This window comes from Tupaia chinensis, unplaced genomic scaffold, assembly GCF_000334495.1.
Source record: "Tupaia chinensis unplaced genomic scaffold, TupChi_1.0 Scaffold000226_1, whole genome shotgun sequence".
Lineage (NCBI taxonomy): Eukaryota > Metazoa > Chordata > Mammalia > Scandentia > Tupaiidae > Tupaia > Tupaia belangeri.
In genome coordinates, this window is record NW_006159701.1 from 4,704,922 (window position 1) to 4,729,705 (window position 24,784).

A 24,784-nucleotide genomic window follows, 5' to 3' on the forward strand; every position below is an offset into this window, starting at 1 on the left:
TTCCCCAACCCTTATTTTATATATATATATACATATATATATATATATGTGCTCTATTTTATTTTTATGGATTTTCACTTAAGTCTTTAATTCATGTGACTGGTGGTACGTTGTAGGGATTTATTTTTTCTATAAATGTAGTGATCAAATCTTTATGTTTGTGTGGAATCCTGTTCAAAGAATTTGATCTAATTTTCCATACATAGAGACAGAGGAAATTATTTAATATCCAGAAGGAGCTTCCTAAGAAATGTTTTGCCTCAGAATTGGCTATAAGAATCTTTTAAGTGGTGAACATTTTTTTCTTTCATTCTTTTCTCTTTTTTTATTCATGAGACTAAGTGGGCAAGAGACAAAGCGAGAAGCAGGCACCCCCAGCAGGGCCCCATCACTCTGTGATCCCCTTTCTTCTGAACCTCCAGCCATGAATTTCCTTCTTGAATTTAAATTCAACTCGCTTATAATAAGGCCAGGTCCAGGTTTGGGAGGGAGCCTGAAATTTATATAATTTAGGAGTTCTCTTCAATGCAAGAATACCAAAGTTTGAATATAAAATTAGCTACAGGACCTTGCAGGTGTAGAGACCTGGAATTTAAGCTTCCTGAGCCTCACAGTAAATTCACCCTGCTTTTGCCAGCAGGTTTTTACATAAAAGGATGAAGAACAGCCGTCTCCATCTATGGAGTGGTATGACTTTCTTTTGTATTCGCCAACTGCCACAACTTCAGGATTTCCCCCCCCCCTTCCTTTGTTTTTTAGAGACATTTAATAGAAGACACATACATCAAGGTGACTTTCATGCTGGAAGTGCAGTTAGTCCAGTGAGAAGTTCTTTCAGCAGGGTCTTCACCACCTCTGCATTGCTCAGATGTAATGTATTTGATCAGCATAGTAGCTGGGAGCTTAGTATAATAATGGGAATCGTTAATCTTGCAAGCCTTTGGAACTTGAATTTACACCTTTAACTTTGCATATCTGCTTACTTTTGCATTAGCGTTTGGTCAGCACTGCTGAGAGCTTTTTGAGGATGCAACTATGGGGGTTTTCTTTATATCTGGCCCCTTCTAAAACTGGAGAGGCAAATAGTGACCAACGTCATTAGAAGTAATGCAAGGATAACAGTATTATTGGTTTGTCAGGAAAGTCATGATGCATTTTGCATAGACAAAATTTTGCACAACTTTCCCAATGACCTAATAATAATGCCCAGGGGCCAGCAGGTGGTGTGGTGCTGGACTCCCACATGACTGACCATGGGTTCAATTCCTAGACTCTGCACTTGAAAATCACCCCAGGCACGTGAGTGTGTGTGTGCGCGTGTGTGTGTGAGTGCACGCACACGCTCAAAATCCCAAGAGGAAAATGGAGGAGGGACTGCGGCATAGCCAACCAGGACTGTGGTAAATGCTTACTTGAATGACTTCATCCTCGTTACCCCGTGAGGTAGGCACTATTATGACCCTTGCTTTACTGATAAGGAAGCTGAGGCTAGGGAGAGGGTGTTGTATTCAAGACCTGAGTGGGGAACTCCAGAGCCCCTACTTTAAGATTCTTGAAGGCCAGTGTTCTCACCTGACAAATAAGAAAACAGACTCGGGACCAGGATGTGCAGTGGTCACCGATGCTCTGTGAAGCTGCATCCATGTGGGAAGGTCCTGGGTTTGCATCCCAAGGCCTCCCTGAGCATGCTGTGTGTGCGTACACACATGCCCATGATTGGGCTGGCTGAAGCTGGGGATGGGTCACAGCATGAAGACTCTGTTGGGAATGCCTGTCTCTGTCAGTCTCTCTCTCTTATGGAAGAAATATACAAATAAAAAAGAAAAGAAAAGAAAACAGACTTGGAGAAACCTGAGATCTTTTGCCATCAGGTTGTATATGTTTAGTTTTTTGAAGTTTTGTGGATTATTTCAATGAATTCCTCCAAGAGTCCTGGAAGAGAAATACTGTTGGTATTCCCGTTTAACATGCAGATGAGGAGACTGAGACCCACCAATGTCCAAGGTCACTGTGAAGTGGAAGAACTTAGGCCACCTGCTCCCGGAGCCAGGCTCTGCCTGCATTCTCCCGCTGTCTTCCCAGGGAGGGCCGCTAAAGCTCAGAGCAGTTCCTGACTGATACTTCCCCGGGGCTCCCAGTATTTTAAAGGAAGACATGCCTGGACATGGTTACAAAAGCTGGCATATTTAAAGTGTTTATATATTTATGTTCTGGTTTAATTGCTAGGGGACATGTACCCTCACCAGAGAGAAAGAGAGAGGGAGAGGAAGAACACCCCCCCCCAAACAGGAAGTGATCATACCACAATCTCTCCTCTTTATCCTGCTGGGATTTGGGTATGGGCATACATGCACATGCACCTAGCGTGTTTTCCAAGCCACTGTGGCCAGGATTCAAACTGTGTGGTCGGCCATACGGGCTCCAACTCATTTAACTACTAGGCCACGGGGCAGGCCCTGGATATTTATATTACACAGATCATTTCTTTAACCCTCAGAAAACAATGCAATACCATTCTGCTATTTGCAAGATAATTATGAGATTGATAAGAAATGATCACTCACGGGGCTTTTACGGTCAAGGTGGTATGGGAATGTGACACAATTTAAAGTTGCTGGTGAACATCCCCTTTCAATCTGCGTCTCTGATTTGGTGGATGGTTTCATCTGGAGAACATGCCAGAAGTCTTGAGGCTCTTTGGGGATGGAGGGTGGGCGATATCCTCCGTCTAGCCGGTGTTTATAGAACCAGCAGCCTTGTGCCTGGTATTTCCTTTGTTTTTCCAATATTGGGCTAAAAAGGCAAATGTTGATAGAAGATTATACTGAAATACTGAGCTTTGTTGTTTTTGATAAAAAGAAAAGTCACTCAATGAGGACTGATGAGAGACAGCCATCAATGTTATATTCTACTGTATATTATATTCACTGTTCATTCCTTCGTAAACATTCGTTCATTTGAATGAGGGACAGAGACCCAGCACCCCCAGCTTGACACTGCAAACCACCCCCAGCTTTAGCCGATCCCGAGGGTGGACACACACCTGCCCAGAGCACTTAGGGAGGTCTCCAGATACGAACCAGTAACCTTCCCGTGTGGGTCTGCCTCACCGAGCATGCATCTTATTGCTGTGCCGGCTGACTTCGGCATTTGTTCCTATTGTATTATTTCCCGGTTAGAGGGAGGTTTCTAAGAAAGAGGGGAGTGCTTTGTTTTGTTTCTAAACCGGAGGATACATTTCCAAGTCATTCTCCCTAGCGGTATAAATTAAAATGCAGGGCCTATTTCCAACTCCACTGGTGACTTGCTCCGAAGCTTTAGGAAAGTCAGTTAACATTTTACTCATTCCTGAGTCTGTACCATAGGAATGACAGTGTTGTCATCAGATTTTTTCCAAAGCATTTTTCAGAGCCTTGAACGAAAGGTATTAAAAAAATATTGTCTGCCTTATTCCGACTCCCACCTAGCTGTGGACTCCAATTACTAGCCACTTAGACACATTTGGAGGGAAGTCTCTTATCACACCTTGCTAATCGGCAACTTTCACAGTTGTGGTTTGTTGTTGCAATTGCAAAGCTAATGTCTTGGAAGGCCCTGCTCTCTTGGAGGGTTAGAAAACATGAGCACATCTCCATGCAAATGTCAGATTCTTATTAGCACATCACCCATCCATCCCTTACGAGATTATGCAACTCTGCTCATAGATGTAATCAGCTTTGTGTTTTCATTCAAGGATAACAAACTAGCAAGGTTGAAATCTCGACTTGTCATCGGAATTGAATTGCTCCCCAGAGCTGGGAGGGAATGAGACTGAGTGGAGTCCCGCTCAGAAATGGCAGTTGTCTGTAGAATCTTAATCACTTGCTCTCCCTTCCTTCTCCTTCCAGTATGGTGACTATGACCCCTCCGTGCACAAGCGGGGATTCTTGGCCCAAGAGGAATTGCTTCCCAAAAGGGTAAGAAATCATATTCTCCCTTTGGGAAACCATAAACAGATTATATGGTCTTAAAGAAAGCTAACCAAAGGACTCGAAGGAATATTGAAAGTTTATGGCAAGAAGATTTATATAAATATTTTAAAATAAATCTTAAATAGTGTAGGATTGCTGTTAAGAATATGAAAAACCAGGCTAGCAAGTGGTGTGGAGGTTAAGGTAGCTGGATCCCCTATGGCCGACTGTGTGGTTCGAGTCCCAGACCTGGTGGCTTGAAAAATCACAACAGGTGAGTGTGCATGTACACTTACAATCCCGAGAGAACAGAGAAGAAGGGATTGAAGCATGACCATCCCCCCCCAGGGGGTGATTTCTCACTTTCCTTTCTGTCTCTCTCTGGTAAGTGCACATGTGCCCTATAGCAAAAACTAAAAGAAAAAAAGAAAGAAAACCAGAGGTTTGTAGAGTGTGATTGAGGTGGCAAGGACCAGCATGGCCTGGAAAACGTTTCTCTAGCGGGGTCATTTCTGTAGAGATGGTGGAGCGTCAGTGATTCCCAGAAGAAACGTGGCACAGTGTGTGTGTTCAGTGGGGAGGACTGAGCTGTTTGCAGCCCTGAAGGGTGGGTGGAGGAGATGAGGTAGGGGTGGATGTTGTGGTTTTCAATCCTTGGGGTTGTTCATCTTGTTCATTAGCCACAGGCGCAGGCCCTCCCTCCCTCTTGCTGCTTCTGATTTTATAGCCCCACTCATCTGTCACTGGGTAATAAAGGTCTGCCCTTGCCTTTCACTGCCTTTACCTGTCCTTCCCTGAGATTTGTGAGCGTGGCTCTGGATGAGCTCTGCTGCCAGAGGTGGCCTCTGGGTGTACAGCCAGGCGGGAAAGTGGGGCCGCTGCCAGGCAAGGGGTGCAGTTTTCTGAGTTTCCCCTCCACGTAATGGTGCTTGTTTACACGCCCACCTCTGCGTGTGACTGTCTCCCTGCGCGCGGGATTTTAAAAATAGCCTTGCTGTTTTGTAAAAATCATGCATAATTATAAAAATGGCAAACAATACCCAAACTTACTTTATGCGTGGGTTTTTTTTTTTTTTTTTATCTTGCTCTATTTTTTGGTAGGTAATAAATCTGTATCAAATGACTCCGGAAATGTGGGAGGAGAGAATTACTGCCTGGTACGCAGAGCACCGAGGCCGAGCCAGGTGAGGCTGCTTCATTGTTGGTTTGCATTTGTTTATGGGCATTTTTTTTTTTTTCCTTAAAGAACTACAAAAGTAGGGCAAGCTTGTTGAACAAAATGCAGTACTGAAGTACATAAAAGAAAAGAGGAGAACTGGGAGCAATGTCGGCCTTCCACCTCGCACGCATTCTTTTTCTAGCGGTATAAAGTAGACATGTGTAGACTGCCTTTCGGAATGTATAGACCTACTACATGGATTGGAAATCTAGTTACATTTTAAGAACGCTATCGCATGGGGGCCAGCAGGTGGTATAGAGATTAAGGTGATGGACTCCCACATGGCTGACTGTGGTTTGAGTCCTGGACCTGGTGGCTTGCTTTCTCATTTTCCTTCTCTCTCTGGTCAAATTAAAAAATAATAAGTAAAATGAAATAAATAATTCTTTAAAGAAGAAAAGAATTCTATCATATGGATATCTTACTGATTTTATATCCATCCCTCTATTGATGGCATTATGGGCTATCTGCAGGGTTTGTTTTTGTTTTTTTTTTTTTTCACTTTTTATTCTCCCATGCACAATCTTCTATCTGTATACAATTGTGTGAGCAGATCTGAGGATGGATTCTTTAGAAGGAGAGTTGCCGAGTCAGAGGATGTGAGCATTTTGTGTTCTGACAGGTGCCACCAAACTGCCGTCCAAAACGTTTGGACCCATTTGCACGCGCACTGTCAGAAGAGCGCCCCCATCACCCCATGCCATCTTTAGCATTTGTTTTTATCAAGTGCTGAAGATTTACTAATTTGTGTAATCTAAAAGGTAAAGAAGTGGGGACTAGCAGCATAATGGCTATGTCACTGGACTTCCATGTAGTCAACCATGGTTTGAGTCCTGGACCCGGTGGCTTAAACTCACGCCGGGCGTGTGTGCGTGCCCAAGATCCTGAGAGGAGAATGGAGGAGAAGGGACTGTGGTGTGGCCATCCCCCCTAGCGGGTGATTCTCGCTTTCTGTCTCTCTGTCTCTCTGGCGAGCACATGTGCCCTGTAGCAAAAACCTCTCAAAAAAAAACCAAAAAGGTAAAGAATTGTATCTGGTACTAGGATAGCTTTCTCCTAATCACTTTAGAAGTGAGCTTTTCATTAGCCTTTTTAAATGTTTTCTCTTCTTCAAATCAACTAACCTTCACACACTATTGTGTGCTCTCCAAATAGAGAGGGAGAAAGCACCCCTCACTGGGGCATGATCACACTGCAAACCCTTCTCCTCCACTCCCCCATCCTGCTGGGATCTGGGGTATGCACGCACACATGCTGATGTGGATTTTTCTAACTGCCAGGGTTGGCTTTGAACCAAGCAGTTGGCCATATAGAATCTGGCTCCCTTAACCACTAGACCATGGGCTGGCTTGCTCTTTTCTTTTTCTTTTAAAGTCCATTAATTTCTTCAGTGAGAGACAGACAGATAGTCTACACTCTGTCCCCAGCCTCAGCCAGTCAGCATCACAGACATGCACACGGATGTCTGACATGCACATGGGATGTTCTGATGCAAACCTAGGACCTTCCCATGTGGCTTCAGCATCAGGGTGTGCCACTGTGGCTGGCCACATTTGCTTTCTTTTTTTTTTCCCCAACTTTTAAAAAGTTTAAAATATAGGGACCAGTAGATGGTGTAAATGGTTACATCACTGGACTCCCACGTGGCCAGCTGTGGTTCGAGTCCCAGACCAGTCAGCTTGAAATTCACGCTGGGCACATGTGTGTGCATGCCCAAAATCTCGACAGGAAAATGAAGGAGAAAGGATTGAGGTGTGGCCATCCCTTCAGGGAGTGGTTTCTCACTTCTGTCTGTCTGTGTCTCTGTCTCTTTGACGAGTGCATGTGCCCTATATTAAAAATCTCTCTAAAATAAAAGGTATAATATACATACTGAAAATTAGACAATCGTAAATGGTCAACTCGGCCATCACAAAGTAGAACCACCATGTAATACCAAGCATAGCAACTGCCCGTAACCCCCTCCCCATATACCCCTTCCTTCTCCAAAGGTAACTGTGTCTTGACTTTATTCCACAGGTTAGTCTTGCCTGTTTTAAACACTGCAATCAGACAGTTCTATTTTTTGTGTCCCTCTTCTGTACTCAGCATCCTATTGTGAGATTAGGGTTTGTGGCATGTGGTAATTTTGTTTTCATTGCTGTGTAGACATCCCTTGGATTAATATAACACCTATTATTTATCGGTTCTACCTATTCTACCTTTTTCCCTTTTTTTTTTTTTTTAAAGAGGTTTTTGCCTTAGGGCAAGTGTACTCACAGGGGTGGGATGGGGCAGTGAGTAGACAGACAGTAAGAAAGAGAGAGAAATACCCGCCGGAGGGAAAGCCATGCAGTCTCCTCTCCTCCATTCTCCTCTGGGATCTTGGGCACGCACGCACATGTGCCTGGCATGAGTTTCAAGCCTTTGGGGCCAGGATTCAAACCACAGTCAACCGTGTGGGAGTCCAGCGATGTAATCTCTATGCCATCTGCTGGCCCCTATCCACGCTACCTTTGACATTTAGACTGATGGAGTGTTTCCTGCTTTTGCCGTTACAATAATGTCAGTTTCCCAAAGTGATTGTACCAGTTCCCATCAGCAGCATGCAGGATTTCTGGTTGCTCTACCGCTTGCCAACACTTGGCATTCTCTCAGGTTGAATTTTTAAAATTCATTTGAGAGCATTTTGAGATCGTAGAGAGAGGGAAGAGGGAGGACAAGGTCAAAGGGAGACTTGAGTTACAGTATTTTAATCCTGTGCTTATTTGGGAGCTTTATACAAGTCACTGTAGCTTTGAGCGCCTGCTTTGTGTTTGACTTACATCTTAGAGGTAGGGGCCTGCTGTGGGTTTTATAGCTCAGGCAGCTCTTGCCCTGACCTCCAACAATACCCAGAGAAGTAAAATCAGGAACATCGCAGCCAGGTAGCTCCTAGAGAGTTGTTTCCTCCCGAACCCTTCTAGGTGAAGAAAGTGCACAAAGCTAAAGGAAAAACTACCTCTGAGCATCCATTTGCGAGCACAAGATAACACACCACTAGACGGGTGTCCCTGTTTACCAAGGACAGGATGTGAAATTGCAGCCCAGAGATGCCGGAATGAGTCTTCTCATTTTCACGGGGAGGGGAGATTCTGCTTGACCTTGGAGTGTTTAATAGACTCGGGGTGGTGTCTCTGCTCTGGCCTGGGTCTTCTGCCAGCCACGTGGCTCCGGGGGAATGACAGGTCCAGAATGCGGAGCGTGGCACGTGCCCGCCCTACTCACTTAACCCTGGTGACAGTGTCTTCTGTTCTCACAGGGATGAAGCGGAAATGGAATATCTGAAGATAGCTCAGGACCTGGAGATGTACGGTGTGAACTACTTCGCAATCCGGGTGTGTTGAAACCTTTCCGAGTTCGCTGTCTAGTAAACAGAGGTTGAAATCAGGGGCGGACTGCTGAAATGGGTTACTTCTTCATTCCAGGGTGATAGAATCTTTTCTGGTCCAGTGGTAAAGAAGGAGAGAGAGGGGGGAGAGCGGTCTTAGCGCCTCATTTCCTATTTTTGGACTTCAATTAGATCATAGGTAATTAAGTGTCAGTTGAGCCTTGGGGGAGTTGGGCCTGGTTCTGCTTTCACCAGAAACCTGTTTGAATGCTCCCAGTGTAATGTTTGATTATTTCTGGCTCTCAGAGCTCGGCCCACAGGGAGCACCTGTAAATACTTGCTCTCCCCAGGGCACAGGGAACGTAAAGCTGCTTTTATAGATTACTGATTTGTTTGGGTGGGGACTCTTTTACTCACTATGAGGCTAATTGGTTTTCTTTTCAGACCATTAATAGTGCTATCCTCTGGGAACCCACTGCTTCCCAGAGAGAGGCTTTTGTGTTCAGTCCAGGTCTGAGCCTTTAGAATGTCTTTCTCCCGGGGGTCGGTTGCTGGATGCAGGAAAATAGGCAGCTCCTTTTAGAGGAATATACACGATTTGCTAAAGCATCTCATCACTGTTTCTAGACTGTAGATAGTCAATGTTAAAACAGTCAGCCATGGGACCAGCGGGGGCACGGAGGTTAAGGGGTCTGTATCCTACACGGTAAGCTATGCAGTTCAAGTCTCAAACCTGGCAGCTTGAGAAACATGCTGGGTGCGTGTGTGCACATGTCCAAAATCCCAAGAGGAGGATGGAGGAGAAGAGATTGTGGTGACCATCCTCCTGGTGTGGGGGGTGTGCTTTCCCATTTTCCCACATTTCATCAATCTGTCAGCAAGCACATGCGCCCTATACCAAAAACAAACAAACAAACAAAACCCTAAACTAAAAGAAACTGAAACAAAAACAAATAAAACAGTCACAGTAGTCCACATTTAGCATTATAGTTATGCTTTGTTTCCCATTTTTGGGTTCTTAAATCTTTCGTATTAAATGTGTGTAAATTAAAATATAGTTTAAGTATTCTAGAATAGCTTTCTACTTTATTTTGTTTTCCTAAATATGGATGATTTTTACGGATTACTTTGTTTAAAAATAATGCACACTGAAACGTCATGTTATTTCATAAACAAATACCTCAAAGATGTTTCATCACAACGCGGAAGGTTGTTTACTCAGCTTGATTAAATTGTATTTGCTAATTGTTTGGCCTCTTTAAAGTCAGACTAATTTAACACATCGCTATGGTTTTGTAAACCCAACTCGTCTTGCCTCACATGCAAGCCACCTATATGCTACAAAACCTGTTTTATAAGCCTCAGAAAACCAGTTTCTTATTAGGGAATATTTCTACATTAGTCAGGCTAATGTATGCTATTCGTGTGTGTGTTTCTTTTTCTGAGCAATAGACAAAACTGAAGGCTATTTTCATGTCTTTTGTGTTAGAGTTCCTGGAATTCCACCATGAACAGGAAGGTAGAGGAAGATAGATGCTTCGAGACGATTTAAAAGGGGCTGCTTGAATCCCCGCGTCTGTGTTTCATCTCTAGAAGTGTTGGAGTCATGATGATAGCGGGGATGGGCAGAGGGTATAATCCATTAAAAAAAAAAAAAAAACTTAAACTGAATAGAAACATAACCAAACATCTCGTTTTCAAGATGTACTGTAGATTTAAAGGCACACAGCCTCACTTCAGTTAACACAGTGGTCTTAAGAGCTTTGCAGACAAGCAGAAGAGTCTCTCATGGGCTGGTGATAGTGCCTGACTTCAGGGTGTGAGGAGGAGTGAAAAGATTTATGGCGGAACACTCACTTCTCCATCTGACGCCTGCTGTTAGATTGGTACTTCTCATCACGGTCCGAGCACCTTCTCAGCTGGCAGCTCTGTTTTCCTGCTCTTGAGTCTTGGTTCAATTTCCTTGGTGTCAGCAAGGGGTCAGGTGCTGTAGTGTGCTGGTGCAGGGAGGTTCCTTCCACGGCCAGGCAAGGGCCAGACCACACCAAGGCGGACAAGCCTGCATGTGAGCACGTGCTCTAGTGCTGTGTCACTGACTTGGGGCCCAGAGTGTTTGCCCCTGGCTACTCTGACTGCTGACTAGGTCACTGGCTTTAAGGTGCTGGACTCCCATGTGGCTGATCACGGTTCGAGTCCCAGACCTGATGGCTCAAGACTTAAACCAGGCGCATGTATGTGCATGCCTAACATCCCGAGAGGAAGGTGGAGGAGAGGGGACTGCAGTGTAGTTATTCATTCCCTCAGAGGATGATTTCTCACTTTCCCATTCTCTGTTTCTCTCCTGGCACATGTACATGCCCTATAGCATAAAAGCCTAAAAAAAGAAAAAGAAATTCTTTTTAGCAGTCCAACAACTTTGTTTTTCTTTTAAATTTTTGCCAGAGGACATGTGTGCTTGCCAGAGAGAAAGAGAGAGAGAGAGAAAGTGAGAAAGAACCCCGATGGGGCATGGTCACACTTTAACCCCTTCTCCTCTGTTTCTTCCTCCTGTTGTGATTTGGGCATGTATGTACACATCCCTGGCATGTTTTTCAGGCTGCTGGGTCCAGGACTCAAACTGCCACAGTTGGCCATGGGGGCTAACTACCTTAATTGTCACACTACCAACTGGTCCAGTCTTTTTTTTTAAAATAAGAAATATTTAAACTGATACTTACCTGGCAGGGGAGATACCATGATCATGAAGGTGGTTCTCCCAGGGTGAGGCTTATCCATTGCACTCCCGATGTGCTGACCCCTGCGATTTCCCCAAATGTGGGAAACTTGACTGCATAATTTGTGGTAGGGGGGCCCATGTTCATGCTTTCCCCTGTAAAAAATTAAAAAAAAATTTTTTTTGAACTGATGGGTTCTAATTCTATTAGGTTATTGGGAAAGTCATGATGTATTTTTCTATGTTTTTCTGTGCAAAAATCTGTCACGACTTTCCAGACAACCCAGTACATCTGTAATAACTATTATTTAATTAGCAATCACAGCACCGCTGACCCCCCACTTTAGCCAGGAAGATAGATGCTTCGAGACGATTTAAAAGGGGCTGCTTGAATCCCCGCGTCTGTGTTTCATCTCTAGAAGTGTTGGAGTCATGATGATAGCGGGGATGGGCAGAGGGTATAATCCATTAAAAAAAAAAAAAAAAAAATTAAAACTGAATAGAAACATAACCAAACATCTCGTTTTCAAGATGTACTGTAGATTTAAAGGCACACAGCCTCACTTCAGTTAACACAGTGGTCTTAAGAGCTTTGCAGACAAGCAGAAGAGTCTCTCATGGGCTGGTGATAGTGCCTGACTTCAGGGTGTGAGGAGGAGTGAAAAGATTTATGGCGGAACACTCACTTCTCCATCTGACGCCTGCTGTTAGATTGGTACTTCTCATCACGGTCCGAGCACCTTCTCAGCTGGCAGCTCTGTTTTCCTGCTCTTGAGTCTTGGTTCAATTTCCTTGGTGTCAGCAAGGGGTCAGGTGCTGTAGTGTGCTGGTGCAGGGAGGTTCCTTCCACGGCCAGGCAAGGGCCAGACCACACCAAGGTGGACAAGCCTGCATGTGAGCACGTGCTCTAGTGCTGTGTCACTGACTTGGGGCCCAGAGTGTTTGCCCCTGGCTACTCTGACTGCTGACTAGGTCACTGGCTTTAAGGTGCTGGACTCCCATGTGGCTGATCACGGTTTGAGTCCCAGACCTGATGGCTCAAGACTTAAACCAGGCGCATGTATGTGCATGCCTAACATCCCGAGAGGAAGGTGGAGGAGAGGGGACTGCAGTGTAGTTATTCATTCCCTCAGAGGATGATTTCTCACTTTCCCATTCTCTGTTTCTCTCCTGGCACATGTACATGCCCTATAGCATAAAAGCCTAAAAAAAGAAAAAGAAATTCTTTTTAGCAGTCCAACAACTTTGTTTTTCTTTTAAATTTTTGCCAGAGGACATGTGTGCTTGCCAGAGAGAAAGAGAGAGAGAGAGAAAGTGAGAAAGAACCCCGATGGGGCATGGTCACACTTTAACCCCTTCTCCTCTGTTTCTTCCTCCTGTTGTGATTTGGGCATGTATGTACACATCCCTGGCATGTTTTTCAGGCTGCTGGGTCCAGGACTCAAACTGCCACAGTTGGCCATGGGGGCTAACTACCTTAATTGTCACACTACCAACTGGTCCAGTCTTTTTTTTTAAAATAAGAAATATTTAAACTGATACTTACCTGGCAGGGGAGATACCATGATCATGAAGGTGGTTCTCCCAGGGTGAGGCTTATCCATTGCACTCCCGATGTGCTGACCCCTGCGATTTCCCCAAATGTGGGAAACTTGACTGCATAATTTGTGGTAGGGGGGCCCATGTTCGTGCTTTCCCCTGTAAAAAATTAAAAAAAAATTTTTTTTGAACTGATGGGTTCTAATTCTATTAGGTTATTGGGAAAGTCATGATGTATTTTTCTATGTTTTTCTGTGCAAAAATCTGTCACGACTTTCCAGACAACCCAGTACATCTGTAATAACTATTATTTAATTAGCAATCACAGCACCGCTGACCCCCCACTTTAGCCATCAGGCCAGTGGCAGAGCCCCTAGGGAGGCTCTTGGGGGACACACAAGTCATAAGAACAGTATGGTTTTGTCCCCATTCAGGAAGCTGGAAGCCTCCTGGGTTGTAAGACTGCTGACTTCTGTCGGACCTGCTGGAACTTGTCATATATAACAGTGCGTGCCAGGTTCTTTGGGAAGTTGAATACAATCTCGAGCCTCAGCTGGAGCTTACACTGGCTGTTCTTTATTGGATCTACAGAACAAAAAGGGCACAGAGCTGCTGCTTGGAGTGGATGCTCTGGGGCTTCACATCTACGACCCCGATAACCGGCTGACCCCAAAGATCTCCTTCCCCTGGAATGAAATCCGAAACATCTCATACAGCGACAAGGAGGTAGGATATGTCTGTACAGCAGATGCCAAGACTGGCCCAGAAAAAGGTCTCTCCTCCTCGTTGGACCTCCCTATCCAGGCAGATTCCGTGTTATCAGTAAAATCCTTTAATTCTCAGTCTTTGGGATTTTGGTTGTTGATTTTAAAAGTATTTACAAAACAGTATTGGCCTCCTTTTTTCAAAGGGTATCACTAAACCCCACTACTGACTAACAAGAGACTGGAAAGCTCAGCTTGTCAGAGCTAAGACCCAAAGAACAGTAAACAAACCAAAAGAGTAACATTTTCTTATTACTTGGCTGTCTACTTCTGGTAAAAAATTCGTTGTATTTCAAATGTCATCTGTATTGAGCCCTCTGTGTCCAGCGCTCAGTACATGTGGAGTAAGAATACACACATGTATATACACACATACACATACATACATGTGTGTGTCATGTGTGTGCATGTGTATACACATCAGAATAGCAGGCTAACAGGCTTACAAAAATTTGAGTTTGACCAAATAGATAAACACTGTTAGAATTTAATATTTTTAAATGCCAGCAGGCATGTCTATATGTGTGTGAGAAAGAGAGAGAAAACCCCCTCAGTAGGGCCTGATGACACTGCATTTTTCAGTTCTCCATCCCATCAGGATCCTGGATCATGGCTGGAACTCGAACCCTGGTTGACCACGTCTGATAGGGCTTCTTCTGTGTTGCACTTAACTACATGTGATGGGATGTGTTCTTGAATTCAAATATTTTTATTCAGGATGATAGCTTTTCCCAAATGACATGTTTATTCATCCATGAAGTCATTCATTCTCAGTAATTTTAAAGAAATTATTGAGCATCTGCTTTGTGTTAGATTTCATAGGCCAGACAAAACGGTAGAAAAATCCAGTCCCAGTCCTCAAGGAAGTTATAGTTAAATAACAACAGTGGAAGGAACTCTAAGGAAGGTGATTTAAAATACAGTGCTTCCACTTAGAAGGACTTTTTTAATTTTTTTAAGAGATTTTTGTTATAGGGCATGTACACTCACCAGAGAGACAGAAAGCAAGAAATCACCTCCTGGGGGCGGGGGGCACACTACAATTCCTTCTCCATTTCCTGTCGTGTATGTTGCCATGCACACACACACACACACGGTATGAGTTTTAAGTCTGGGTCCAGTGATAAAACCACTATGCCGTCTGCTGGTCCCACACTTGGAAGAACTTTAAGCATGCGCTAATTTAATCCTTGTTAGGACACGGCTGTATGGCTAGGGCTGTATTTTCTGGGTCCCATCAGGAGGCAGAGATGCAGAGGGACCAAGTGGCCTGTGTCTGTGGACTAGCAGGGGCTTGAGCCAGGAATGTTGATGTCACATCATCTGCTTTCCATGGAGCCCCAGAGGCCCCGAGAGCACAGGGGACTACAGTGGAGGGAGGCTGGACTGTGCCTGGTGACTTCCTGCACTGCCAGGACGCAGGGGCAGTCAGTCACAGTGTCTGTTTCTATTGTTGCCTGCCAAGGCCTGGCTCCCAAGCAAACGCTCTGTGCTCTCTTCTCTTTTTACACAGCACTTTAGGAAAGGCACACCAGGCCTCTGGTTTCCCGTATATAGTTGCAATCTCTGCAGCCATGTCTGATGGGACAGATTGAGCTTATTCATTCAAAATGCTTTTTTCTTTAAGAATTGTTTTATTTAACTTTATTTAATTAATTTAACTTACTTATTTGACCAGAGAAAAGGAGAGAGAGAGGGAAAGTGAGAAAGCAAGTCGCCAGGTCTGGGACTCAAACAGTGGTCAGCCATGTGGGAGTCCAGTGCCCTTAACCACCATGCCACCTGCTGGCCCCTCAAAATGCTCTTACTTTGAAGTTCTCTAAGTAGTTAGCCCAGGGGACAGGTTTTTAGAAATTTCTTTTCTTTCTTTTTTTTTTTTTTGTTACAGATTTTTGCTATAGAACGCACGTGTGAACTGGCCAGAAGGACACAGAAAGCGAGAAATCACCTCCCAGGGGATGGCCATACTGCAGTCCCTTCTTTTCCATTCCCCTCTTGGGATTTTGGGCATGCACGCACATGCATCGGCATGATTTTGAACCCACTGGGTCCGAGACTTGAACCTCAGTCAACTACGTGGGAGTCCAGCAACATAACAATTATGCCATCTGCTGGTCCCAGGAATTTAAAAAAAAAGACTTTAGCTGAAAGCTCCACATGACTGACAGCAATTAGGTGTGCCCTGGAAAGGTAGTTTTCATCTCCAGTTTCATCAAGTCTGTTTATTGCACATCTACACATTTGAGCGCTAAAGGCTCCCCAGACACTCCTTACGCAAAGGACCCAGGGACGAGTCTCTCCTCATGTGGCCAGACGCAATAAACTCTAGCATGCCCTCTCCAGAGCAAGGCTCTGTCACGCTCCATCACGTCAATAACTCACGCAGCATGAGGACCCCAAGCTGACTTGGCATAATAGGAAGTAGTCTTGGTGGTCATGCACGACAGCCGGCCTGTCAAAACAGAAATGTTAGTTTATTCTAAGTGAGCCATTGATTCTTTGTGTACGCCCTGGTGCGGCGCAGAGCCTGTGGTTTCCCCACTACTTGTGGTTTCCCACTGACATCTCTGAGGTTTGACAGCAAGGCCAGAAATAGGCTTGCACAATTCACAGATAGCAGCCTACGCAAGAGCAATCCTGTTTTTAAGTTAACTTGGCCGAAAGCTGAACAAAGCACCGTTTTTGGTCCTCAGCATGCTCAGCCCTCATCGGACAGTACTACATGTGGAAGGACGGACCAGGGATATAGCTGCCCACGCCCGTTTATCTGCTTAGCCAGTCTTTCTGGGGATGGGATATCTGTTTGTTTAAGTGCGTCTTTGAAATTCAGGGTCTGTCTAGTGTCATCAGGAATGGCTGAGGACAGCAGTTGTTTTTCTCAAGTTTATTTATTTTTCCATGAAGGAGAGAGACAGAGTGAAAGCAAGAGAGAAACGAGCACCCTCAGTAAGGTCTCATGCCACGATCCCCCAGCCTTTCCCAGCACAGGAGCTCGCCCTGCTCTGTGGACCCGGCCACTGAACCTGCTCGTCCATACTGCTTCTGGCTCACAGACTGTTACAGTACTGCTGAGTCACCAGGGCCAGCTATATTTTTGTTTGTTTGTTTTAAAATTTTTCACAATAGGGTGAGTGCACACACTGGAGAGAGAGAGAGAGGCAGGGGAAGTGAGGAATCACCCCCAGGGGGACGGCCATGCCGCAGTCCCTTCTCCTCAGGATTTTGGGCACACATGTCTGGAGTGTTTTTTAGGCTGCTGGATCTGGGGTTTCAACTGTGGAGCTGGGCCATGTGGAATCCAGTGCCTTAACCACCACACCACCTGCTGGCCCCCCTTTTTTTTTCTTTTTTAATGTTTCCCTGCCACTGGTCCGGCCCTGGGTTTTCTTACTAAGCCACCATCCATCCTCATCGTTTATCTTTCTCTCCACTTGGATTTCAAAAACTGTGTTTTTCTTTTCTATTACAGTTCATTTTTCTTCACATCTTATTTCTTCTGTGAATAGCTTTTCCCCAATCATCCTCAGGTTTATTAACCCGTAGAGATATCCTGTGTCTGTCGCATTGGTTCTAAATCCTTCATCTTGTATTCCTTATACCCCTCAGCCCAATTCGGCCTCCTTCCCAGCCTAAGCCTGCGAGGTGCTCAGCTCCGCATCTCCACGTATTTCCATCCAGAACGACCCTCCATTCTAACTTTTAGCTACTCTGCCTTCTCCTCCTTTTTGTTTTTTCATTTTTTATTTTTAAATTTACCAGAGAGCACATGCACTTTCCAGAGAGAAACACTGGGCATGGTCTCCCTGCAGTCACTTCTCCATTTCTTCATCCTCCCAGGATTTTGGGGCATGCATGCACACATGCCAGTGTGTTTTTCAAGCCTTTGGGGCTGGCATTCAAATTGTGCAGTCTGCCTTATTTATTTATTTATTCATTCATTCGTTCATTTGCTAGAGGGCATATGCATTCCCCAGAGAGATTCAGAGAGAGGAGAGGAGAAAGCAACCCCCCCCCCCCATGGGGAATGGTCTTGCCATAATCCCTTCTCTTCTATCTCTTCATCCTTTGGGGATTATAGCCACATGTGCTTGTGTGTTTCTCAAACCACCAAGTCTGGGACTTGAACCATGCAGTTGGCCACATGGAATCCGGGTTCTTAACCACTAAGCCACAAGGGCTGACCTTCCTCCTCCTTTTTTTTTTTTTTTTAAGTTTTGCCATAGAGCACATGCACTTGGTGGAGAGACAGAGACAGAGAGAGAGAGAAAGTGAGGAATCACTCCCCATGATTGTGGCCATGCCACTATCCCTTTTCTCCTCCCCTCTCAGGATTTTAGGCATGCACACATAGGTACCCTGCATGTTTTCCAAGCTACCAGGTCCAGGACTTGAACTGCATAGTGCTCTCAAACATATACCCCTATGGCTTGGCCATATTCTTCTATGACAGTTTCTGCCCCCTCAGTGGATCTACTCTGAATGCCAGGACGTTTGGATTTGAAACACTCCACGAGGCACCAATATGTCATGTCGTTCCTTGAGTAACTGGCTGTCCTAGTGTAAATCCTGCTAGGTCAGGGTCTTCACGAAGGCAGAGCTATGCCTCCGCGTGTTGGCCTTGAGGGTGGGCCCATCATGGGAGCATGTTTCAGATGGCCTGCATTCTTCCTCACACCCATGCCTGCGACGGTGCAGAGAGCACACTTAAGATCCTGAACTCCCACCTCCCAGGCTCGGCACCCTTCTTGCTCCCAGCTCACTGAGGCCAAGTGCCGGGTACCAAGAAGCCTGGACTGTGCAGAGCCTCTGGCTGGGCCGTGGACAGTGAGGTTGCTGTTTTTGTGGAATTTCGCAGTCGGTGGTAGCATTCCAGGCTGTCAGACTAGAGCTGTTTTCTGCTTTCTTCTTTCAGTTTACTATTAAACCACTGGATAAGAAAATTGATGTCTTCAAATTTAACTCCTCAAAGCTTCGCGTTAATAAGCTGGTAAGTTGAGATCCTGGTTTTCATTACTGATAACTGTAGCTTTTCTGAGAAAAATCGAATGTTTCTTTTTAGAGGCTATCAGAGTGACATCTTGGAGAGTGTAGAATTACAGCTGACTTGGTACATGCTTTTTTCCCTTTGTGTAGGCTAGAGAATCAAACCTAAATTTTATAATGCAATTTTAAAAATGGTTTTTACTGAAGTGCTTTCTACATATAAAGATAAGGAAATGTATATATTAGGTATAAAGAAAGATAAAAATGAATAGTTTTGTACCTGTGATTCGATTTTTTTTTAATTTAAAAACTTTTTAAAAAAGTTTTATTTATTGTTATTATTGTTGTTATTTAAAATTTGCTTTGGGGCACATATATTTACCAGAGAGAGAGAGAGGGAGAGAAAGTGAAAAAGCAAGCTGGCAAGTCTGGGACCTGAACCATGGTCAGCCATGGGGGAGTCCAGTGCCTTACCCACCATACCACCTGCTGGGCCCCACCATTCAGCTTCTTTTTTTTTTTGGAGAGATTTTCACTGTAGGGCGCGTGCGCTCGCCAGACAGACAGAGAGAGACATAGAGACAGAAAGCGAGAAATCTCCCCCCAGGGGGGATGGTCACGCCGCAATCCCTTCTCCTCCATTCTCCTCTCGGGATCTTGGGCACGCACGCACACGTGCCCGGCGTGAGTTTTAAGCCCCCGGGTCCGGGACACGAACCGCGGTCGACGATGTGGGAGTCCAGCGACATAGCCATTACGCTAACTGCTGGTTCCCACCGTTCAGCTTCTTAAAAAAAAAAATTATTATTTATTTATTTAATTCCATCTGTTATTATTATTTTTTAATTTGACTAGATAGAGACAGAGAGAGAGAAAGGGAAAGCAAGCTGCCAGTTCTGGGGCTTCAACCATGGTTGGCCATGTGGGAATCCAGTGCCTTTATCCATCACGCCACCTGCTGGCCCCCCATTCAACTTTAACAGCACACCCCAGTACTGTGGTGACCCTTCATGTCAGTAGCCAGTAGCCTGCTAGTTTTGTCTCCCTCCTCTTTCTGAGGTCTGTGCTTACTGCTTTCTTTTGTTTATTGCTCTGTGTGTGTGTGCGTGTATGTGTGCAAGCATGTGCACTAGATTGTGCTTGTACTTGCCAGAGAAAGAGAGAGAGAGAGAGAGAGAAAGGAGAGAGCCCTCAGCATAGGAAATGGTCATGCTGTAATCCCTTCTCCTCCATCTCTCTTTCAGGATTTTGGGCACACATACATGCCTGGCCTACTTTTTTCTTTTTTTTTAATTTTCTTTTTAGTTTTTACTACAGGGTGCATGCACTTGCCAGAGAAAGACAGGGAAAGTAAGAAATCCCCTTCCAGAGGGGGATGGCCATGCTGTAAACCCTTCTCCTCTAGCATCCCTGAGATTTGGGGCATGCATGCACATGCCCCCAGCATGATTTTCAAGCCACAGGTCTGGGACTCAAACAACACGACTGGCCATTTGGGATCCAGCACCTTAATTTCCATGCCCCCTACTGGTGTTGCCCAGAATGTTTCTAAAGCCACTGGGTACGGGGCTGGAACCATCAGTCGGCCATGTGGGATCCAGCTGCCTTAACTATCAGGCCAGAGAGCTGGCCCTACCCTTGGCTTTTTTTTTTTTTTTTGAGAGAGATTTTCACTGTAGGGCGCGTGCGTTCGCCAGACAGACAGAGAGAGACATAGAGACAGAAAGCGAGAAATCACCCCCCAGGGGGGATGGTCACGCCGCAATCCCTTCTCCTCCATTCTCCTCTCGGGATCTTGGGCACGCACGCACACGCGCCCGGTGTGAGTTTTAAGCCACCGGGTCCGGGACACGAACCGCGGTCGACTACGTGGGAATCCAGCGACATAGCCATTACGCTAACTGCTGGTTCCCTACCCTTGGCTTTTTATTGGAATTTTATTTTTAAAATTTTGCCAGAGGGTGTGTGCGATCACCAGAAAGAGAGGGGGAAAATCACCCCCAGTGGGGCAGGGTCACACCGCAATCCCTTCTCCTCCATCCTGCTGGGATTTGGGGGCACACACACAGACACATGCTCAGGTAGTTTTATAAGCCACCGGAGCCAGGATTCGAACTGCACAGTCAGCCATGTAGGATTCGGCTCCTTTAACCATAGGTCATAGGGCTGACCTATGCTTTTCTTTTCAGGTTTCCTGCCACCTACAAGGGCCCAAGGTGCTAGAGTGCAGGTGGCTGTAGGCAGCAAAGTCAGTCTGTGGGTATTAACGTGCCCCTGCTTCTGTGGCCCTAGATTCTCCAGCTGTGTATCGGGAACCATGACCTGTTTATGAGGAGGAGGAAGGCCGACTCTCTGGAAGTTCAGCAGATGAAAGCCCAGGCCAGGGAGGAGAAGGCTAGGAAGCAGGTGAGCCAGGCCTTGTTTTCACCGATCGTGTCGTGGCTTGGTCCGTCTGGGCCTGGGAGGTAAGAAGTGGTTGTGGGCCGGTGGGAGCTGTTTGTCCTCAGCCTTGCCTGCTCAAGTTTTACCCCTGCGGGACTGTGAACGGCTGAACCCAGCTGGTGGGACTATGACTGAGGAATCAACCTAAGAGCATACCTGAAAGAACTGTCGTCAGTGAAGTTAAGTGTGATTAACGCAGGGACGAGGCAGCTGCTTGTGACGGTCCATCCACCGAGCTCTTTCTCTTTGCCACCAGCCTCCTTTGCCCAGCCGTCTCCCTTTCTAATTAGATGGTGATGGAATGCAGGCAGCATCTCAGGGCCTGCTGCTGGAATGCTAATTAGACTCCGGCCACACTTCCCCGCTGCAGGTCAGCCCCAGTGGCACGTCGCCCTCCGCGGGAGGTGTCAGGAGCACCTATCAGCAGACCCGACGGGCTGCATCCTTGTTTTCTACTCAGAGACCTTACTCACGGAAATCCACACAACTAATTTGCTCTTGCTGCCGAGAATATCAATCGTGTTTTGGGACGAACTGCTAGATAGAGTGGCGGCGGCGGCGGCCACTGCCCTCAGGACTCGCAGGCTCCGCGGTGTAATAATTAGTGTACATGCAGCACTCTCTGATTTGGGTCCGCCGGAGAGGCTGGCTCCAGCCCTGGGATCTGGAATGAAAGTCCCACTTTGATCCAGTGTGCTTTCAGCTCTCCATCTCTTGCTTGCTGAGAAGCTAGGCTCTTAGGGATGCTTTGGGGGTGGCGGGATGACTTTTGTTGGACCAAAATGCTCCGGAGCCAGCATGGGGTCGTAGTGGCAACTTCAAGGAGCATTCCTTGCGACCGCCTTCTTACCAGAGCACAGCTTGGAAGTGAGAGATCCGAGGGCATCGAGGAGCATGTACACCTCACCTCGGGACCCTGGCAGAGAGATGCACACACACCCCAGACCTGCACTGTGGGGGGAACACCAGAGGCACGGCCCTGGCACCTGAGCAACCACGGGCCCAGTCAAACACGGACCTTGGCGCCAGATCTGAAATGTGGTGTGCGTGACCCGAGTCAACAGCTGGCCTCACTCGGTGTTGTCATCTGTCGTGTAGCGCTAATGATCCCTCTCCTCTGTCACATCAGGGCACGTGTTGCTCCTGACCATTTTAGTAGGAGATAAACTGCTTTGCAAACAGTAGGGCCTTTAATATGGGAGTGGAGGTCTCATATTACAGTGTTGGGAACTGAAGGGGGTTGCCTGGGCTCTTTTTCAAGTGGAGAGTAATAGAGACGTAACTCACCTTACGGAAATTGTAATACGGTAGAAATTAGAGAACAAATCGGCCGAGCTTTTCATTGACCTGCAAGAAGAAAATTGGAGAAGAACTTAACAGTATTTTATTGCTTGTCTTTGCATTATTCTTTCAAGTTCCAACCTAATTTTTAAATTTTCTTGGCTCAGTATTTAGAAAAAGCAGCCATCTTAGAAATCCTAGGGCACTGGACTCCCACATGGCCGACCTGGTTCAACTCCTGGACCTGGAGGCTTGCTTTCTCACTTTCCCTCTCTGTCTCTGTCTCTCTCTGTGTCTCTTTCTGGAAATATTAAAATAATAATAACAAAGTTAAATAAAATGATTTTTAAAAAAAGAATGCAGTTGTCTTTAAAAAAAAAAAAGAAATCCTGTGTTACTAGAGTTAAGATAAGGTGGGTGAGAAGTAAGTAAACGGGCTTTATTCAAGGCAGAGAACAGTGCAGTGGTCACTTCTGGCAGCTGCTTTCTGAACTCAGTCAGTACCCTGGGATCACAGAGACTAGCCCCGTCCTGTGCTTGTTCCCCTCATTAAGCTCGGCATGTGGCCCAATTAACGCAGTGATCCAGAAGGCAAGGGAAGTGGCAGCGGCTTTGTGCTGTTGCCTTGAGGACAGGGGACTGTGTTCCCTGCCTGGCTCCCTCCTGCTGCAGGCCTGGCTCGTCTGCGTCTGTGTGAGGGTCTGCGTGAGGCCATGCACGTTGAGGTTGTGGCTGCTGAGGCTTCCCCCGGAGCCGTACAATGTGCGAGCCACTGCTGCACCCTATGCCAGCATTCCCTGTTCTGTGGGTCAGAGGCAACAGCGGGGCTGTTGCGGATGAAATCAGAGCCGACCCTGTAGCTCTGAGGTGTTGAGATGGCACCTCTGGCCACACGAGAATGCTGCCTGGGACTGAGCTCCATCTCAGAGAGGAGGAACCAGCCACGCATCCTGTCAGCTACTGGGCAGAGTCGATGAGGTTTCCCCAATGAGGGGGGCACGGGCAAGGTGGCTGTATTCTTGTCAGTGTAGGAATGCCTCATTCTGCCCAGGTTAAGATGAGGCCTCCTTTTTGTAGTTTGTTCATTCACTACTAGGCTTTTTTTTTTTTGCCATAGGTCTCCTGTGCTCGCCAGGGAGACAGTGAGAGGGGAAGTGAGAACTCACCCGCGCCGCAGGGGGATGGCCATGCTGCAGTCCCTTCTCCTCCATTCTCCTTGTGAGATTTTGGGCATGCCTGCACGCATGCCCAGTGTGATTTTCAAGCCCTCAGGCCAGGGACTTCAGACCCCTATCAGCCATATGAGAGTCCAGTACCTTAACCACCACACCACCTGCTGGCCGCATTACTAGGCTTTATCTTAAGGGTCATGATTTTCAAACTTACACCTGGTTTAGAGGGACAGAGGGTGGGCTATAAGAATGACCCTGGCTACCTAAAATCAAGGGACAGAAAGGGGAGACTCGAGACTGTTCTTGGATCCCTGTGGCACTGTGGGTGTCTCACCCTGTGACTCAGTGACTGTTCTTGCTCACCCCCAGATGGAGCGGCAGCGCCTCGCCCGAGAGAAGCAGATGAGGGAGGAGGCTGAACGCACGAGGGATGAGCTCGAGCGGAGGCTGCTACAGATGAAGGAAGAGGCAACGATGGCCAACGAAGCACTGGTGATTTCTGGGGCCTGCGTCCCAGGGGACCTCTTGCTGCTCTGGAGTCCAGCCTCCCGAGGACCATGAATTGGCAGCATTTGCTTTGCGATGCCTTATTTCAGCTTTTAAAAAGTTGATGCCAGGATTGCTCCATGGCCTGGTGGTTAAGGCAGCCACATCCTTCGTGGCCCACCCAACAGTTGAGTCCTAGACCCGTAGGCTAGAGAAACCCTGGAAAAGTGTGCGCATGCCCCAGATCCTGGAAAGGAGGGAGACACCAAGGAGATGGAATTGCAGCGTGACCAAGCTTCACGGGGGTGATTTCTCTTCTCCCTCTCTCTCTGTCCCTCTGGTGAGCTCATGCACCCCTGCCTCCCACCTCCGACCTGGGTTGCCAGGACAGATTTAGGTTCAGTTCACATGCGGCCACACTCCACTTTCACCTTAGAATTGTCACTGCTGCTACTTTTTTTTTTTTTTTTTTTTTTAGTGATTTTTTGCTATAGGGCACGTGTGCTTGCCAGGGAGATAGTGACAGAGAGACAGGTGAGAAATCATCCCCCAAGGGGATGGCTACACTGCAATCCTTTCTTCTCCCTTCTCTCGGGGATTTTGAGCATGCACACACACACACCCAGCGTGAATTTCAAGGTGCCAGGTCTAGAACTCAAACTGCAGTCAACTACATGAGAGTCCAGGGGCATAACCATTTCTTTTTTTTAGTTTATCTCTAGATCCTTTAAAAAAAATAAAAAAAAGTTGGGAACCATGACAGACAGATAGAGAAGATAGAGAGACAGGTGTCCGTAGTAGGGTCTCCATGCACAATTCACCCCGAGCCTGGGTTATAGGCACATAAGTGCTCCTGGCCAGGATAAGGAAGCCCAGGGCGGTGAAC

General features: G+C 46.4%; 1 protein-coding gene and 2 non-coding genes across 5 annotated transcripts in view; all 3 read left to right on the forward strand.

The window, feature by feature from the left end:
- NF2 (NF2, moesin-ezrin-radixin like (MERLIN) tumor suppressor) overlaps positions 1-24,784 on the forward strand; it is a 105,883-nt gene that overhangs the window by 52,375 nt on the left and 28,724 nt on the right. For all 3 annotated transcript variants that reach the window (XM_006147903.3, XM_006147902.3, XM_006147901.3), the window contains exons 5-11: positions 3,888-3,956; positions 5,052-5,134; positions 8,450-8,525; positions 13,362-13,496; positions 18,447-18,521; positions 20,810-20,923; positions 23,782-23,904. In XM_006147903.3, the coding sequence (XP_006147965.1) occupies positions 3,888-3,956; positions 5,052-5,134; positions 8,450-8,525; positions 13,362-13,496; positions 18,447-18,521; positions 20,810-20,923; positions 23,782-23,904 (675 nt within the window). The remainder of the gene's footprint in view (positions 1-3,887; positions 3,957-5,051; positions 5,135-8,449; positions 8,526-13,361; positions 13,497-18,446; positions 18,522-20,809; positions 20,924-23,781; positions 23,905-24,784) is intronic.
- On the forward strand, positions 11,228-11,388 carry LOC114007752 (U1 spliceosomal RNA). The gene has a single exon (XR_003549338.1). It is a non-coding gene; the product is annotated as a U1 spliceosomal RNA (small nuclear RNA).
- Positions 12,770-12,932, forward strand: LOC114007746 (U1 spliceosomal RNA). The gene has a single exon (XR_003549333.1). It is a non-coding gene; the product is annotated as a U1 spliceosomal RNA (small nuclear RNA).